At 36.9% G+C, this 19197-nt stretch overlaps 1 protein-coding gene across 3 annotated transcripts in view; it reads left to right on the top strand.

Annotated features, from left to right (window-relative positions):
- The first annotated feature begins 448 nt into the window (after positions 1-448).
- Positions 449-19197, top strand: part of col11a1a (collagen, type XI, alpha 1a) — a 71631-nt gene continuing 52882 nt past the window's right edge. For all 3 annotated transcript variants that reach the window (XM_082184429.1, XM_082184427.1, XM_082184428.1), the window contains exons 1-5: positions 449-904; positions 5998-6162; positions 7265-7478; positions 10130-10292; positions 17680-17805. In XM_082184429.1, coding sequence (XP_082040555.1) covers positions 784-904; positions 5998-6162; positions 7265-7478; positions 10130-10292; positions 17680-17805 — 789 coding nt within the window. In that variant the 5' untranslated portion in view covers positions 449-783. The remainder of the gene's footprint in view (positions 905-5997; positions 6163-7264; positions 7479-10129; positions 10293-17679; positions 17806-19197) is intronic.

Genomic DNA, 19197 nt, shown 5'->3' with positions numbered 1-19197 from the left:
TTCTGATGGGTCAATCGCTGCACTAAACAGTCAAATATTTCGGAAAATATTGTCCTAGGCGACGCTGTATTTCTATAGTAATATAATGTTGTCATTGTATGTGTAAAACATAGGCTACATAAAACAATATAGGCTACCTAAATTATCTGGTATAAACATATTCTTGTTTGATATAGGCTACATTAAATATCTGGTAAGCATGCTTGTTTATGTTATCAGAAAAGTTATAATAAATGGTTTCACCATTCTGTTGGTGATGCAAATATGCCTAATCCGAAAACGTACAAACATTGAAGAAATATGGAATTGCTTGCATGCGCTCTCTCTCTCTCTCTCTCTCTCTCTCTCTCTCTCTCTCTCATTCCCAGGCTACTCCAGGGATTTTTTTTTTACCGGCTTTCGTGGGGGACGCGCAAGAGTGCGACCAGGGGAGGCTTTGGAAAACTGATGGGTGGATCCCTAGCCAACTTTCAAGCCCCGTGATTTGCTAATCGGGGTATTTTTCCCTTGTCATTTTCCTGTAATCCAGGGTCTGGGTCCAGCCCTCTTGACGGTGAGGCGATCGAGCGCTCAGCGTCTCATTTTGATTAAAGCCCGTTTCCCTTCAGTCTGAAGGCTGGGCGCATGGAAAGGAGGATCTAAGGGGGCCCGGCGAAACAAAATACCCTTCACATATGGCTGTTTAGAGCAGATCGGGCACATTTTGGGATTGTAGAAGGGAGATCATTTTCAAATAAGCAGAGGTCGCCCCGGGTTTTGTACACATTTGTGGGCGCCCCAACCATGGAGAGGCCAAGGTGGTCCCCAATGTGGAAAACGAAAAGGTGGCTTTTGGATTCCACTGTTTTCAAATTCATCACAGTTTCCCTCGTCCTGGTTCTGCAGGCTCCAAATGTCAGAGCAGGTAAGGAAAGATAGACTTCCAAACTTTTGATGAAGTTGTAGGGACTGTCAGATAAGAGATGCGCATTTGCGCCCGCGGATTTTAACGCGTTTAATTTAGACAGGTGATCGTAGATCTGCATCCCATATGTGTGTGTGTGTGTGTGTGTGTGTGTGTGTGTGTGTGTGTGTGTGTGTGTGTGTGTGTGTGTTCTACAAGATAGAATAGGATATCAGTGATAAGAAATCAAAAGGCATTGTAATCATGAAATGAAGAAGACTGAATTCTTTGGAATTCGTTAAAATAAAGCCATCAGTTCCCCCAAATGATTTCACAAGCGTTTAATACAGTTAATTATGCGATTTCATGGGCATATAACACTTATAATGCTTATAATGCTTAACTTATCTACAATTTGTGAATAGCATGACTGTATCGTGATCACAATGTTAAACACAGAAAGGGTCTGAGTCTGTAATTTCAAATAGCCTAGTTATTAGTGAAAGTATGTAACTACCTAAAAGTAGACTTTTGCGCATGACTTTGTTTGTTCTGCCCTTTCAATTTGCATATATCTAAACTTTTGCGATTTTATTTTATGTCTATATATTTTATGTTATATTACACTCAATGAGAGGGTGAAGAGGAGGAATGTGTCAAGAAAGTGTCACGGAGAGACAGTTTGGGATTTACTTTGGGGCAAAAAAAAAGCTCTTTGTTTGAACCTGTGGTCCGTTAGGTGTGTGTGGACACGGTTAGCATGGTGGAATTCCTCAGGGTTTTAGACCCATGCCTTACATTTAAGAAAAAAAAAATGGAAAAGTATCTTCTTGAATGGTGTGATTGTGGTGATGAAGTTGTGTGCCAAATTAAGTGCATTCAAAGAGAGGCGAATTAATAGGAGATTATCTGTAATTGATATCAGGCTACTAATTTATGCTCATAAGACTTCATTGTGAATAAGTGTTCTGGCCGCATTGACATGATTTTTTTGTGTGTTATGAGCTATCTTACAATCTTTGACTATGATAAGAATTTGATTTATAGTAACTGAGACCTGGGAGGTCCAATTTACAATGGGCGTGACTGATAATAAGAACTGCAACAAGTCATTTTTCTCTTTTCGGTTACTGAAATATGGAAATGTAAATAATGCACTTGTAATTTATATATGGTGTAAATGTAACAAATAAAATCTTTCCCTTTTGAATTTTTTTAATTTATTTTTTATTTTTTTGTCTTGTCCGCTTTACACTGTTCATTAGAGATTGCTGTGAGGTAATGAACTAGCGTTGAGCCCACAGCGCTATAGCCAAAATCACCCTTTCCCCATTCACCCCTAGCTCCACCGAAGCCCAAGTGGTGGCTTTCGCAACATTGTGACTCCCATGTCTCTCTAGGTCCACATGATGAGTTTCCCAGTGGGAATGTTTCTCTACTAAGTGCCTTCCCGTTATTTGATGACTGTCCTCTCTGTCCATCCCTATTATTTTGGAGGCTTCAAAGGGCCCAGAGCCACCCAGGGGCCCCAGTCTGGCCTTATGATAGGTCTCACTCACCCTTACAGGAACAAAGTTCCTTGCAAAATTAAATTAGGCATTTATTTTGTTTGAAAATGACAAAGACAATGGATTGTTGTTGTTATCTTATTTGCCACATTTATTAAGGATGCTTAAAAATAACCTTAATCATTTTTGTACTTTTTTTTTAATCAAAACTGATAATAGATCTTATAATGTATTCATCCAATTGGACTTCTGAAGCAATGCATTATATCCTTTGCGGTTTGTGGCTTGTGAAGGCATTTCTACCGGGTGCCCTCTTGAGCTGGCAGTGTACTGACATGTTTTCTCAGCCCCTGGGGCTGAGGAACATCAGATGTGCATTCCTTCAAACAATGCACACATTTCAGAAATCTTTCCGTACTCTTATGGTAGATGGTGCTGACTAGGTATCAAGTCCATTTGGACTATTCACGAGTCATGCTTTTGCGAGTTAACTCTATGCATGCTTGTTGTAGTTCAGTCCATTTTTGAAGTAAATGTAACGTTTTGATGTTACATAATTGCATGCGGTTCTCTCTGTTGCATCTTAAATGTACACTCTCAAAAATAAATGTTCCTATAGGGGGTTTTCGCAACGATGCCATAGAAGAAACATTTGGGGTTTCCCAAAGAACGTTTCAGTGCTCAGTTCTTCATTTCACTTTATAATATAAAAAACATTCTTCCACTATAAAGTGCAATGGAAAGGTTCCATGGAAGTTAAAGATTCTGCATGAAACCACAGATGCCAATTAAGAACCTTTATTTTTAAGAGTTTAATGTTCAGACAAAATAAACAATCTGTCATCATTTGCTCACCCTCAGGTCGTTCCAAACCTGTAAGGCTTTCTTCATTTCACAAAGGAGATATTTATGTTGTAGACAAAACACATACTGTACCTGTTCCCCATCTGTTTCACACTAGAACGAATATGTTTGGAATGACATTAGAGAGAGTAAATGATGACACATTTTTAGCTGAACTGTCCCTGGAATATTAGGTGAACTGAACAGTGTTCTTGAGAGGCAGATGGCTGAAAGGCTTTATTGTTCTTTGATGTTTCTCTACAGTCGTGAGGGAAAAGAATTTTAGCAAAAAATTTCGTCAATGAGGTTGCCTCACGGAGAGCCTGTGGCATAATGCTTTCTTGTTCAAGCGGCACGCATGTGTCAAAGAGGGGAGAGCGAGGGGAGAAGGGGAGATAGAGGATGAAAAAGGGAGAGAGAGAGAGAGATTCTGACTGAATTCATTATTAGAGTCTCAAGGAGCAGCAGGTAAAAAGGTCTTCCGTTAATATCATCCCAAAAGACGAAATTCTAAAAAACTTTTCTGAATGTATTACATTGCATTCCCTTGACCAAATGAGAGCTCATCCATTGGAACATATGTTATTTTAGCACTACATTTGTGTCTTCCTGTTACCATAAAAGGGAATTTCATAATTGAAATCATTCCTTTAATGATTTATGCAAATGACAGAAGAAGCCCCTCCCACTTTGTGGTGTCCCTTGGAATAGTAATGATGGCAGGTTTATGATCTTGATGTGCAACTCTCTCTCAGTTAGTACCTCCCTCCACATTCACACTCGATGTCTAATCAACCTTCTTTCCCACACACACAAGCCTGCCTAATGCAAAGAATGAATGAAAGCGAAACAGATCAGAGTGTGTGTTTGCACAGCAGCCTGGTTAAAATCGCACCAGGTCATCAGCTGCGCTCTCCGAAAGGCAGCACATTCTCAATTGGTATTCTGAAGTATTTAGGAGTATTGACATTTTTCTTTGGCACTTGAATGACAAAAGGTCAGAGTCGAGCGACAGCACCACATCTGGATTATGTGAGGCCTGAGGTTATGGAGAACGTCTCAAGAAGATCCCTCATTGTATTAGATGAATTTGAGCTTTTCCTTTTGTCTAGCTTGTATGTTCAGCATAAAGCTCGGTCTAAGTCTCTCAGATCGTGAGGGAGCATTCCACTCAACACAAAAAAAAAACGGCAGAAGAATGGTGTGTCACCTTTTGCTTTTCAGACTTTTAAATGGGGTGGTAAATGTTTTCTCAGCACTGGGAATGCCTCAGCGTCTTTATTATAGCGGTTTAGACCTCCCAGTCCATCCTTTTGTGATGTAGCATGCCTTTATTGTTGGCGGTTTGAGCGTTCAGTTTTATGTGGTAGATGCCAAAAATTCACTCAAGTCCCAAAAGACACATATGGTACTGTTGGTAGATTCTATAAAACACCCAGATGCCAAACATGTGCCCCTTCACAATTAATCATGAAGACATCCTTCTCAATGGTGCTTTAAGGTTTTGAGTTCTTCCTCTCAGTGAAGTTTCAGGGTGATCCAGGGTAAACAGTGTTTATCTTTCATCTCGCTTCGTAAACCATAATGAAACCGTTGGTTCAAGTTTACTTAACCCAGCTGTTGCTGAAGTGTCTCCCAAAGAGTCGAAGGTGATATCGGGAATTTCACAAGGGTCAAATCTCATAGGAATGATTTGAGTTTTGATCCTATATATAGCCAAGTAAAACAGACCGAATTGCAGACATTGGCCTCTTTTTTGTGGTTGTGGGTCATAAAATAATGTTTAGAGATCATTTTGATGCAGTCACTCTCATCATTAGGTTAGTTTAGTTCATTTGACTGTGCAGCTTTCATTAACCTTACTGTCCACACACACGTATATAATCTGTTATATGACTAACCAATTATACAGTAAATATTATAGGTACAAAAGTATTAAAATACAGTAGCTGTTTCATATGATTTGATCCTAGATTTGCACTTGATATGATCTAATAATTACAGTATACATATTTTAAAAATGGAATAAAATTGTGTAAATAAATAGATAATATGTAGATTATCCTAAATAAGTCTTCAAAAGCTGTTCTGTTGAAGTTTAAGTTAAAAATACTGTACATTTCGAATTTTTAGTTGCTAATTTTATATTGGAGGTTTCCTACAATAGATTTACATGCGTCAAAGGCCCAAAAAAATGATACTAATATACATTGCACATCACCGATCCAGAGGCTTCCTCAGCGCTTTTATACACAGTGATACAAACAGTAACGATGGTGTTGGATTTTCTGTATTTTTCCATCTTTTTGACATGTCGACAACACAAACCAACCAATTCCAGGCCTCAGCTACAACTACAGTGTTTGAGGATGGGTCAAAGTAGATGTCGTTCGCTGTCAGCCAATGAAGACCATTATGTGGCATTATGCAAATGTATTACATTGTTATGTATATAACAGAAAGTGAGTCTGGAATTTCGAACGACTCGTTTCGGCAGTTCAGAATCTATTCTTTCTTTTAGGAGACAATAGCATTATTCGTCGTGGACTTTGATCTTTAAAACTTTGCAGACCTTTTACATTCACAAACAGCTATATTATACACTGCATGAAAGGTAATATTTTAAAAAGCATAACAGGGGCACAAAAAAAAGTGTTATTATAAAAAATGTTTATCTGCTTAACTATGAATATTTCTAATGCATTCTCCTTCTTTATTCATTTATTTATAATCTTTTTTGTGTATCTTCTCAACCCCATGCAGCAGAACCTGTGGATGTCCTTAAAGTATTAGATTTTCCCACTGTCCCAGAAGGAGTACAGAAAACTTCAGGATTTTGCACAAACAGAAGAGCATCACAGCCAGACACGGCCTACAAAATAGGCAAGAATGCCCAGATCAGTGCCCCAACCAAGCAGCTTTTCCCAGGTAAGCCGAACCCCATGAACATGTCTCCATATCCTGCCTACGTTTAGCTGCGTTTAAATGTGCCCTTTGTTGCGGTTGCCAAGGCTTTTGACATGAGATGCCATCTCTGATTGTGCAGGGCCATGTTTCACTCAGACGCTTGTATTGTTAAGCGGCAGGAGAACTTGGCTAAAATCTCTTGACCACAGCATGGCTCATCTGCTTAGTTGCATAAGAAATGAACAGAAATGTTTAAAGAGATAGTTCACCCAAAAATACAATGTCATTACGCATGGCTTTCTTTCTTCCATGAAACAAAACAAAAAAGAAGATTTTTTGCAGAATGTCCAAGCTGCTCTTTTAACCAGGCAATCCCACCCAAAAAAAGCCCCATGAAAGTATACAACTTGTATTCAGAACTACGTTACAAATCCTCTGAATTTAAACGATAAGTTTGAGATGCATTATGTAATTGGAATGTGATCATAATTTTGCAGATGTTTCTTTATAATGGGAAAACAGATGCATGTTTATTACTTGTTATTATTTCTTCAGCCCAGTTAATGCCATATATCTGATGTTTATTATCAAGGCTCTTGCATTTCCCCTTTTAAGTAGATATAAAGGATTACATCAGTGTTTAAAATTTCAAATCTTCTTCCAATGCTTTTCTCATTTATGGCCTTTTTTGTTGAACAATGTAAATGCACTAATATAACATTATAAAATAATTAAAGCATGAATAAAACTGCTTCATGAAAGCCAGAACATGCTTTAAATAGACAGATTTAATTCGAAACAGTTAAATAATAAATCCCGTTTAAATTTGACAAATATATAGACATTTTAGTAAATGTATTTTTTTATATTTAAAATGTTAATTAAATGTCACAATAAAATAAAATAAAAACACATGCAACTTTTAATCGCTAGCCAGTATAATTTAGCCAGATTCATTTGAAATTAATAAATCAATTGATTCCTTTATTTTATTTTTAACTGGCACTCCTATTAGTCCTCCATAATGGCTGCAAATTCAACAAAGCAATTAGCTGTTTTGATGGACCTCAAAAACTCAATGAACTCTTCAGTGAACTTGTTTCCTGTTTGTGCTGTTTTCTAGATGGAGTGTTCCCTGAAGACTTTTCCATCCTAACCACCATCAAGCCCAAAGCTGGGATCCAGTCCTTCCTTTTGTCCATCTACGACGAGAAAGGCGTCCAACAACTAGGCGTCGAGGTGGGCCGCTCACCTGTCTTCCTGTACGAGGATCAGACAGGCAAGCCTGCCCCGGAGGATTACCCCCTGTTCCGCTCTCTCAACCTGGCTGATGGAAAGTAAGTCACAGACCACAAAGCCGAATGTACAGGGGCTTTTTTTAGACCTGTTTAGATCCATCCTCAAAGAGAAAGACCGAGACTGACTCCAGACAGGGTCAGACGGAGGTCAGTCATCAGCCTGTACCAGCATGAAGTCATTTGTTACCAGCCTAGACTTTTACACTGTAGTCCTGATCCATTACATATATATATATAAAGACATTTCTGGGACCGTTTTAGAGTCTTTTCGGTTGACAAGCAGACAAATCAGAATTACAGGTGACTATTGAGGCGTTAGTTATGTGTGATTTCTTCTGCGAGGCAAGCCAGAGGAGATCTCGCTGTGACTCTGGATTGATGAAGTGAAGCGGACAGGGCCGCAGGTGATCTGACCTCCAGGGTTCTGTTATTTTAGAAAGATGGAAAGTCTGATCCATTGGGGCTGAAGCTTGATCTTAATTAACCTTCTTGGTTACATCATCAGGAAGCTCTTACCAACATGAACAGACATTTTTGGAAGCTTGTTCCTGCCTCAAAGTAAAACATAAAAAAGGTAATTGTGAGATAAAATTTGAAATAAGACAAAAAGCACATTGTGAGATATAATAGTTGCAGTTGCAAGAAACAAAGTCACAATTAAGAGATAAAAGGTTACATTGTGAGTGAGATATAGTCACAGTTGCTAGAAATAGTCACAGTTATGAGATAAAATGTTGCACTGTGAGATATAAATTCATAGTTGTGACAAATAATCACATTTACGAGATAAAGTCACATAGTGAGATTCTGTATAAAGTCACATGTGCAAGAAATAGACATAATTTCAAGATTAAAAAAGTCACATTTTGAGATAAACTCTGTTTTGAGAAATAGTCACTATTATGAGATATAAAGGTCAATTCACACCGCACAGACAAACACCATCAAACAAGTTGGACGTAGGATTTAGTATTTTATGAAAAATAACTGTCATGTTCATACTGCCCCAACAGACACCAACAAACGCTGATTGAACATGTGAATTGACCTTAAAGTTCACAATAAACACAATTAAGAGAAAAATTCACATTGTGAGATATAAATTCATAGTTGACAAATAATCACAGTTACGACTCACATTATGAGATACTGTATAGTCACATGTGCAAGAAACTGTCATAATTACGATAAAAAGTCTCATTGTGATATAAATTCACAGTTTCAAGAGATAGTCATTATGTGATAAAAAATCACATTGTGAGATAAGTCACATATGAGACTAAAGTCACAATTACAAGATATAAAGTCACATTTACAAGAAATAAAGTCGCAATTTTTGTAATCCGAGGTGATTATTATTAATGTTTTGCAATGCTTATTTTTGCCTAGAAACCCTCTTAGTCTTATTTTGACACCCCCAAGTGCTAAAATGAATTGACACAACAATGTAACTCAATGGATGTGCTTTGTCTTATTAAGTTTAAGAGGCTTTATTGTAGGTATCAGTTCAACGGGGTGTTTTGCTGAAAAAACAACAATATTTCTGTGAAGGATTAAAGCGCTTATGTTTCTGATAGGGATTTGGGGTTAAATGTACCGTGATTGTGCTAATTCTGTCATTCCAATTCCCTTGTGCTGGAAGAATTATAGTTGCAAGTGACTTTATAAAAATAATTTGTACAGCTAAACAGATGAGCTATTACCATTTTAATATAAATTCCATCGGCTTTTGTGGTTTATATTTCTTAGAAACATACAAATAATTGCTTTTTAGAACGTCATAATGATGGAAATTTTATCTTGAGGAAAGAATCTGAAATGCATTTATGAGAAATGTGTAAAATGTGTTGCTCTACCATACAGTACTATAATCAGATAATGCAACAATGTGTTGCTTACATAATTTATGCATAATGGTACATGGAAAGATTAATTACACCTCTGTACGTCCTTAGGGAAAATGGGTTATTTTTGATGTAAAAAATGTGTGACTTTAAATCATTGCATCTGGCAAGTCCAGGAATTAACTAAAGTTTTAGAATATTCCCAGGATGTTTTTAATACCTAAAGGCATGAAGTACGAGACTGTGGTTTTACACCGTCACTCATCTATCAATCATTCGATAAATCTATAAGTCTTAACCATGTAAATTGCCTCTTTTTATTCCGTTAACAGGTACTTTATCCAGAACATTGGTTTCTAGCCACAGTAAAGCTAGTTCAAGTTTGCCAAGTACTTTAAAGACACGAGCCAGAATAAAGGTTTTTCTTTCTAATGAAGTGGATTATGGGAAATTGATCACCCTCGAGGGTGCTATTGATACGCCTTTGAAATCTCGCTGTGGCTTCTTACCGCAAGCCCGTCCAACAGTTTCCCTCCCCAGCTCAATGTTTTGACTCTACAGTTCAGTTTCTCTGCTGTACCTTCCTGACACACACTTTCTACAATGTTCACAGTGTCTGTCATGCTGGATAACTCACAGGAGGGGATTTGGTCTAGGGTTTAATGAGTTTAATCCAGTGTTAAACAAGGCCAAAGTTTGAAGGCTGGAATGTGGTCCACTCAGGAATGTTATATCTCAAGAATGGAGGCGAATTGTCTAAGGTTTTAAAGTAAGACACGTCTCACGTGTGGCGGCCTTTAACCATTTGCTGGGTTTGTAATCGCCTACTCTTCTTGTTCGTCACAGGTGGCATCGTGTAGGCATCAGTGTTGAGAAGAAGACTGTGACCATCGTTGTCGACTGTAAGAAGAAGCTAACCAAGCCCTTGGGCAGGAGTGACCGTGCCATTATTGACACCAATGGTGTAACTGTTTTTGGCACCAGGATCCTGGATGAGGAAACTTTTGAGGTACAGCTGTTTTCAGTGCAATGATGCACGGATATCACTCTAAAGGCCTGACTTTGTGAGATGCTTGATCAAGTATAAATTGACACGTATTTGAGGTGTTTAACATTATGAAAACAACATCTGTTCATTTGAGAACAGGAGAGTAAGCCAGAGTTGGATTTATAGTCCAGCTCCGGGGGGTTTTGCATGCTCTGTTCGGCCCATTTAATGACAAATAAAACTAGCATGGGGTATAAATAAACTGGCCTGTAAATAGAAAAAGGTTCTTCTGAAAAGTTTTGGATTGAGAGTAAAAATCTGGCTTTTCCTTTTGTCCATCTTTTGGATTGCAAAGCCTTGTATATCCGTCATGCATTTATACGTCACATCTAAAATATTTAACCTTCAAAAACCCACTGCTTAATTTCATCACAATCAATTAAATAATACATGTTTTTCACTAAATATGTGTTAAATCTGCATACAACAACAGCTCAGGTTTTAAACTCTATCACACCAACAAGTTAAGCAGGAATATGTACATTTTGCTATATTCATTCATGCTTTATATGGTGGCTGCCTATTGGTACCTATTTTGCTGAAGGTTCAAGATCGAAATGTTCAGTTATGAAATTTGCAAATAACTATTTGGCCTGTAACATTTTTCCTCAACATGTTTTGTTCTAGATGAATGGCAACGCTTTGCAATTTGGGGGTTTCTGAGGGTTAAACGACTGCCTACTTGTATAGTTAAGGACTATAAAAGGAGAGTTTCTTTGCAAATGTCACAAAAGTGAAGTTTGTGGCATTTTATGTAGGCCTATGCTTTGTGTTTTCCACAAGCTAACAGCTATTTGCATTAGCATCCCATTCATTGTTTTGTCTTTTATAGTTCCATCATGAGAAAGATCAGTGTTTACATCTCTATGGCAACCTGTCAGCATATTTTTATGTAACTTTGTGGTAACATTGTTCTCTTTATCCTAACGCAGTCTTAATTGCACCTTAAGCAATTTACCTTAAGTTGTTTTAAAGGCCATGGAAGTAAATTTAGCCCTTATTTCTCCACATATTAAAGACGCAATACTCAGATTTGACCAGTATTAGAGATTAGTTCCATAATGGCAAAGTTGAATATCTGTCCCTCTGGACACTGGCTTACTCAGGATAACACAGACAGACCTTGTGTCACTGTTTACCTTTAAGCGGTCGGGTTTTCCCCTCGCTTCCTGTTATGAAGGCTTCTTTCACCTTGTAATTAAAGCTACTCAAAGCCAGAGGAGCCTCTTCATGCAAGAATTGCTCGCTGCCTCAGCTGAGGCCTTCATTCGACATGGCTAATGTTGTGAATTTTCTGAAGTAAAAGTATAGTATCTGCACCATCGCACAATGCATTTTAAAGATTAACCCGATTATATTCGTTTGGTGGTTTAAGGTATTAAAAAGTGTTTTTTTTTGCCAAATTACTTCACACTGTACAAAAAATATTTTGTGTGTGATTCAGACCATAGAGATTTATGTAGGGGTGGCATATGCATGTATTTATTAGCAGACATGACAAGTTACAGGTTTAAAGGAAAGTCAGTAGCCCTGCCATCACCTCGATTAGAGCGGAAACCGCTAATTAATGCTAGTTATTAAAATATTTTCACAGTCATGACTGCATGTGATACATTATGGCATATATAGATGTGCTCAGAAACTTGTTTCTGCACTTTTTATTCATGTATTTCACATATAAAGTTTGCTGGTAAACTTAGGTATCTTGTTTCACAGTGTTATGTGTGCGTTTGTTCTCTTGCGTTCTTTTAAAAGTCACAATTGAGGCAGTGTGGAATGTGCAGGGTCAGAATGAGTTAAAGCTGTAAATAATGACATACAATGGGCCGATTGACAGGTGATATTAAAATGCATTGCTTCTTGTTAAAAAGGAGGGCTAGCTGAGGCCTTGGATGTGTGTTTGCCTGTGTAACTGAGAACTTGCTTACTGGGGGATGGGAATTATTTCTTATTAGCCCATATTGTTGTTAAAATTGCTTTAATTTAAGTATTTTAATTGGGAATTCTTGTTGTTAGTGTGTGGTGACATTATATATTTGCTTGACCCTTACCCTTGAGGTTTTGCACTGTTGTGAATCTTGTTTATGTTACCGTAATTCCTCATGCATTGTTTCAAAACCTATTTTATGAAAAGATGATGTTGACAGAGCTGTCAGGTGTTCCACAAATCTATGATGGCTGTGATCATTTGTATATGTCAAACTTTAATACTCAGTATTTGATATTTATCTAGCAGGGGAAAAACAAGATATCATGATCAAAATTAAGAATTCATTCACAGAACGTATTAATTCATGTGCGAGGCTCCGTATATGTGCAACTTCTTTTTAATTATTATTATTTATTTTTTTGCAATATAATATTTAAACTTATTGGGCTTTTGTCCATAAAAGTAGTCAAATGTTGAGAGGGTTGTGATAAAGGTCATTTCGAAGTGGTCTCATACAGTTTACCTGAGATATATTCTTAATTTTTTACCTCTTGCAGCATATATAGAAAAGCTATGTGAGGTAATCCCAGTATTTAGATTTGGCGTGTCATCTGGGATTTGTATGGATGGAAACACAGAGTTCTCTGTGTGAGAGCATGAACACCATGACTGTTCCCACTGTATGGCTACTTCTGAAGTGTATTTTGGGAAATATGGGGGAAATACCTGGTCAGACCCGTAGGAACAACATCCCTTACTAGCCCTGGATGAATCGACACTTTGTAGGGCCTGTAGAGAAGCCTCTGATTTTTGCAGATTCTACATGAGCGTACAATGCAGGATAGTGGTCCAAAATCAGATATAAGTTAAAATATAGAGTTTATTTTTTTACTGCACTTAGTTCCACAAGTCTAATATCTGTCTCATAATGAATAAGAACCTTTCTTTTTAACTACCGGGGTTATTATTGTTAACTAAAGCGAAAACCATTAAAAAAAACACCTTTGTTACTTGAAATAAAGTAAATGTTAACTGAAATCAAATAAAATGCAAAAAAAATTACTTATTTTATTTCAGCTAGTTGCCAAGGTATAATTTCTCCTTTTCAATTAGTTTCCAGTTAGCTGATCAACGTTTATATGGTGTAAAAAATAAAATAAAATAAAAATCCTAAACTAAATCTGTTCTTCAAATAAAGTGATCTTGTCTTTTCAGATGACTTGGATTAAAACGCTCAATTTCATATTACAATATCTTTATAAAGGTTTTGAAGCATCAGATTTTTGGTTGAATAGACTTTCAATGGAGGGACAGAAATCTCTCAGGTTCGATAAAAAATATCTTCATTTGTGTTCCGAAGATTAATGAAAATCTAATGGATTTGGAACGGCATGAGAGTGAGTAATAGAAGAAAGAAAACTATCCCTTTAATAATAAATAAATAAATAAATAAATATGACAAAAACACACAGCTAAATTAATGAATATTTAAAAGTAAGTAACCTGGTTGCCTTAAAATAAGGTCATTGAAATTAAGTTAATTTTTTTTATTTTTTTTTATGAGTTAATAAAACAGAGATTAGTTTTATCAACAGAAACTGAAAATATTATGTTACCTGAACCACATAAATTATCTAAGTTGATTTGACAAAAGAAAAAATGTGATAAATCATGATTTTTTTTTTTTTTTTTACAGTGTATGCCTAAATATGACAAAACACACAGCCAAATTAATAAAACTAACTAAAATTAAAGTGAAAATATAAATGTTTTAATTATTAGTAAAGGATATTTCCTGAGTGAATTGTTGCATTGATCATTGACGTTTGAATGACAGTTCAGAAACCCATCCACACTTTTTCCTGAATGGCCAGGTTGTTCTCTTAATTACTATTGTCTGTGAGGTGAGGAAATAGCGTTGACCGCAGCTAATAGTGTTGGGTGTGTTGCCAGGCCGATGAGTTCACGGCTCTAGGCTTGGATACATCAAAGTTCACTGCTCCTTTTGTTTCCGATTTGGTGTTCGCCACCATTGGCTCCCTCTAGTTCTGTAATTAGAGCAGTTAAGCACAATTAAATGACTGAGGAAAATTGACCAAATTCTCTCATGTTGTAAAGCTGAGGCATTATGGCACTTAATGAAAGGTTTCCTACTGTGCTATGTTGCTATTTGAACAGTTTACTGTATACTCATGCTGGGGGTCTGCATCTTAAATAGTTTTTCACACACTGGGCCTTACAGACAAACAAGCTTTTTAGTACAAAGCTGAGATGTTTACGAATGACTCATGGGTCATTAGTGAAAAGCTGTTGAGTGATGCTATTGGTTCATGTTATTTAAACATTTCTGCATAGATTTCCCCTTAACATTTTCCCTAGGTTACATCGTTGTATGGATTGCACTTTATATTGTATCTGTGACAATAGCGAGAAAGCTGCTGTAAAATTTTTTACAGTTACCAAACAAACATCTTTTACGATATACATTGCAAGCCAGCATTAAAGTCGGCATGAAATGGAAGTTGCGATAGTCTTTTCTTCCCTATTGTGACCTATATCATAGTGAAATTGTTTCTTGGAACAAGAAAAATTTAGGACTGGATTGTGTCGGTTGGGAATTGATTGATGGTTGTGGTATAATAAATACTGCAATATTCCATAAAAAAACAAGAATTGTCCATTTTGATTTCATGGTGACTTTAACATAAACCACTGGGTGGGCTTGATGTTTCTATAGTTTGCTTAAGTTTGTTTGAACTGATTCAGTGCTAGTCTTAGACCAGGCTTTCATGCAATTCTTATTCAGAATAAGCTCTGCAGGGTCCAGGGAGTTGTTAAGGTGCATGGGTTTCAAATGAGGTAATACGTGTCACTTTTATTCAGCCGTTGGCTTGATCTCCCTGTTTTCCCCTCCATCTTGGCACCAGGCTCTAATGCCAAGCCTGGCTTTTGGGGCCAATCCTGGCTTTCATGGTCTGGTAAATGTACTGTATGCTACTGGGCCAACAGGTGATTAATGCAAATACGGCCTGGATTTACTTGACTACAGTTTAGTAGTGTGATTTGACTATTGATATTGATTGTTTTTTTTTAATGAATTATACAACAAATCGTCCACGTTCTGCTTCTCTCGTGAACTGTCATGAGTTTGGATCTAGGGTGGTTTTCAAGATTTTCACAGAAAAATACTAGTAAAACTAAAGGTAGGACAGGCAATTTTCAGGGAGACTAGCAATAGCGAGTTAGCTTTGAAAGAATAATATCCTACTCTCCCTTCAGAACTTCTCAAAAGCCGTGCATCCTTCAAAACATGAACTTGTGCAGCAGGGAGCAAACAAAAGCATCACGAGGGACTGCGTTAAAATACCTCATGTACCTCAAAGCACATAACATTAAAATAATAATGAACGTAAACAACTTAAATAGCACTGACCTGTACCAACTGACTGCTGCAGATTCATTTCGGCATTGATAGTGTTGCTAAAACGCGAAATAAGTCACGAACCGCTCTGAGATTATAACATTATGGGTTTCCATCTCTTCCAAATTACAATAGTTATGGCGTAAACGCAGCATAAGCTTGTTGTTTTGGGTTAAGAGGAACTGTAAAAGGTGGCTGCTCTCTCGGTTACGGTGTTCAATGATTGACGTTTGTCTAACTCTGCATAGCATGAAACGCGCTGATGTCTGCGCAAGCAGGTGCGAATTTAGGTGAGGTATGGAAATACACCGGTTGACAGGCTTGTAGGACATTCGGACCGAATGCAATGATTGGACGAACATTTTATGGTCCTACACCTTCCATATACGATATACATATAAATACATTTAGACCACTTAACGTAGTGATTGCTATCACGATGTCAAGAGACTTTCAACCAGCTTAACAAAAAAAAATCTGTAACAAATAACCTACTCTGCCTTTAAATTTCAATCTGTTCTTCTCACAAAGCCACTAGATGACTTCATAAGTTGTTAATTTTAACCACTTGTTAATTTGAAGCTTTAAAGCCCCTTTTCTCATTCGCTTTCATTATTTTAAATGATTGTGTTGGATGTTATTCAAAAATTCACATTTTGTATCCTTCTGAAGAAAGTAAGTCATGTGATGGTGGATTTATAAGTGCGGATAAACTACTCCCTTAAGTGTCTTATTTGCGTTAATTAAATTATAATATTAAGAGCTGGTATTTTGTTCAAATGAGGAGGTCAAACACACCACTTTTTTTACTATGGGCACACCTGAGCATTTTGCTGTTTATACAGTTGAGTTTACAGAGAGCGGTATAAAAATACACAGACACACATGCCCCTAACAAGTCCAAGCCTGCTGTTTTTTTTTTCTGTTTTTTTTCAGTGGTTGCCTTGCTGCTAAATCGCACAGTCTCTCTCTCTCTCTCTCTCTCTCTCTCTTTGTGACAGTGCCAAGGAGAGACCTCAGGTTCGAACACATCCCCCAGATCTACTTGAGGAGTACTCACTGTAGAAGTCATGCACGTTCCTCGTAACAGACCCTGGTCATACTGAACCAATCTAAAGCAGCAGCTGAACAGAATGATCTGAATCAGTTACAGCCTATAAGAGACATGTGGCCTTAAAATGGACAAAAATAATCGCTTAAATCAAAACCTCATACAGTTAATGATGTTTTTAATCAGTAGGTTGTTGATCATAATGCAGGATGAATGCATGCTATTGTTTCTGACCAGAATATGTCAAGAAACAGATTTCACTCATTTGGAAGAAAGACGATGTGCGGTTTCTTTAAATGTGTGTTTAATGTGCTGTTGACCAGAAGGTTTTATGAACTGGTGTCTAACCATTGTTGGAGGCCGCATTTTATATGAGAGGAAACTTCCTGTCTGGGTTTCCGTTACCAGGTGTTTCGTGATGAAACATGTTTTATTTACCTGCTTATAAAACAGCAATTTCCTGAACCATCTGACCCACGTTCCTCATTGTGAAAGTGGTTGATGATTTGTTATTTTGTTGCCTTGACATTCCATCATTCCATGCATTTCCTGCTATCCAAAAGTGGTATTTTTGTTCTGTTTTGACCAACCACAACCTTCAAAAGTAAAGGTGGGATTTTTTACAATGATGCCATAGAAGAACCATTTTTGGTTCCCCAAAGAACCTTTCAGAGAACAGTTCTTAAAAAAAATAAAAAAAATTCTTAGTGTGAAAAACATATCTTTTATAGTCTAAATAACCTTTATAGCTTCCCACTGTAAAGAACCTTGTGTGGAATGGAAAGGTTCCACCAATGTTAAAGGTTCTTCAAGGAACCATAGATGCCAATGCCAACCATTTCAAGGGCCTCATCAGTATTACTTGATGTCTTAGTATAACAATAGAGGTATTTTTGGTAAATAAGCACATGTATCTCATGTATCTTTCTGTCATTTGTTCCCTCAGGGTGATATCCAACAACTGCTGATTGTGTCCGACCCTAAAGCAGCTTACGACTACTGTGAACACTACAGCCCAGACTGTGACGTCCCCCACAAGGACACACTGCAAGCACAAGAGCCCGGGGAGGAGGTTAGTATAGACCATAAGCCTTCCAGAAGGCCAAACGTTTCTGGAAGTCTGACACGTCGTTGATACTTTTGACACTACCGGTCAAACGATTGGACACACAGACTTAGACTTTGTCGTTGTTTCCCACATGTTAGAATTAGAGGGAAGTCATCAAAATTATGAAATAACATTGAAGAACAGGAAGTGACCAAAAATGTTCATTAAAATCATACTTCGACACATTCTTATTCTTATTATTAAATAGATACAGTTATTTTTAGATAAAGAATTTGCAAACAAATACATTTGCAAACAAATACATTTTAGATATATATTTTACACTACTGTTCAAAAAATATTAATCATACCTAAATTGATACAAAATTCCAGTAAAAACAGTAATATTCTGAAATATTATTACAATTTAAAATAGCTGTTTTCTATTACAGTATATTTTAAAATGTAATTTATTCCTGTGATGGCAAAGCTGGATTTTCAGCAGTTTTCAGTGTCACACGATCCTTCAAAAAATCATTCTAATACGCTTAAGAAATGTTTCTTATCATTATCAATGCTGCTTAATTTTTTTTTTTCTTGTGGAATCCATTCTTGAGGTTTCTTTGTTAAAAAGAAATATCCAAAACAGCGCATTTTTTTAAAGTGCATTTTTTTGTAACATTGTCACTTTATTGTCACTTTTGATCAATTTGACATGTCTTCGCTAAAATAAGGTTTTAATTTCTTTAAAAAATACATTACTGACTAAATTTTGGACAGTAGTGTATATATTATAAAAACATATCACAGGTCAAAGGTCAGCCTCACCTTGACACTTCTGACCTCTGTGATGGCTCCTGTAAGCACAGACACCATATGTCATTTTATATCCTCCTGAAACAGGGAGAGGGTCGTTTCCTGAATGTGAGAAATCAATAACCCTGAGATGCTCTGCTCATAAATCATCCTGGGCCAGGCTGAATGGGGTCCAATCAATGCTGAGTGATCACCAGCCGTGGAAGAGGGCCTGATCATCAGCGCAGTGTTTTATGAGCTCTTATGCTGTATGCAAATTAACATATACTTATGTTTGATGGATGAAGCCCTGAAGAGCCCGACTCAGTGGTTTTATTGGCTTTTCTGCTCCTTTAACAGACGTTATTTGTGTTGAAGAAGCAGAAACAGAGAAACTGCTACAAAAACATAAGCAAAATATTTATTAAACCATCCATTCATTAATTAAAAATGTCTCATAATTGATGAATGCATATAGAAATTCCCTTTTATTATAGCCAAATCTAACAGTTTTTTATTAACATTGAACTTAATATTCTAAACGTAACACTTAACATTTATTTAATGACAATTATGAAGTCTAGATATTCATTTAAAACTTTGTACCAGACACAGGAAGTT

The sequence above is a fragment of the Leuciscus leuciscus genome (genome assembly GCF_965113295.1).
Source record: "Leuciscus leuciscus genome assembly, chromosome: 11".
In the NCBI taxonomy this organism is placed as follows: Eukaryota; Metazoa; Chordata; class Actinopteri; order Cypriniformes; family Leuciscidae; genus Leuciscus; species Leuciscus leuciscus.
Note: the sequence above shows the minus strand (reverse complement) of the source record. Positions and strands in the feature narration are given on the sequence as shown.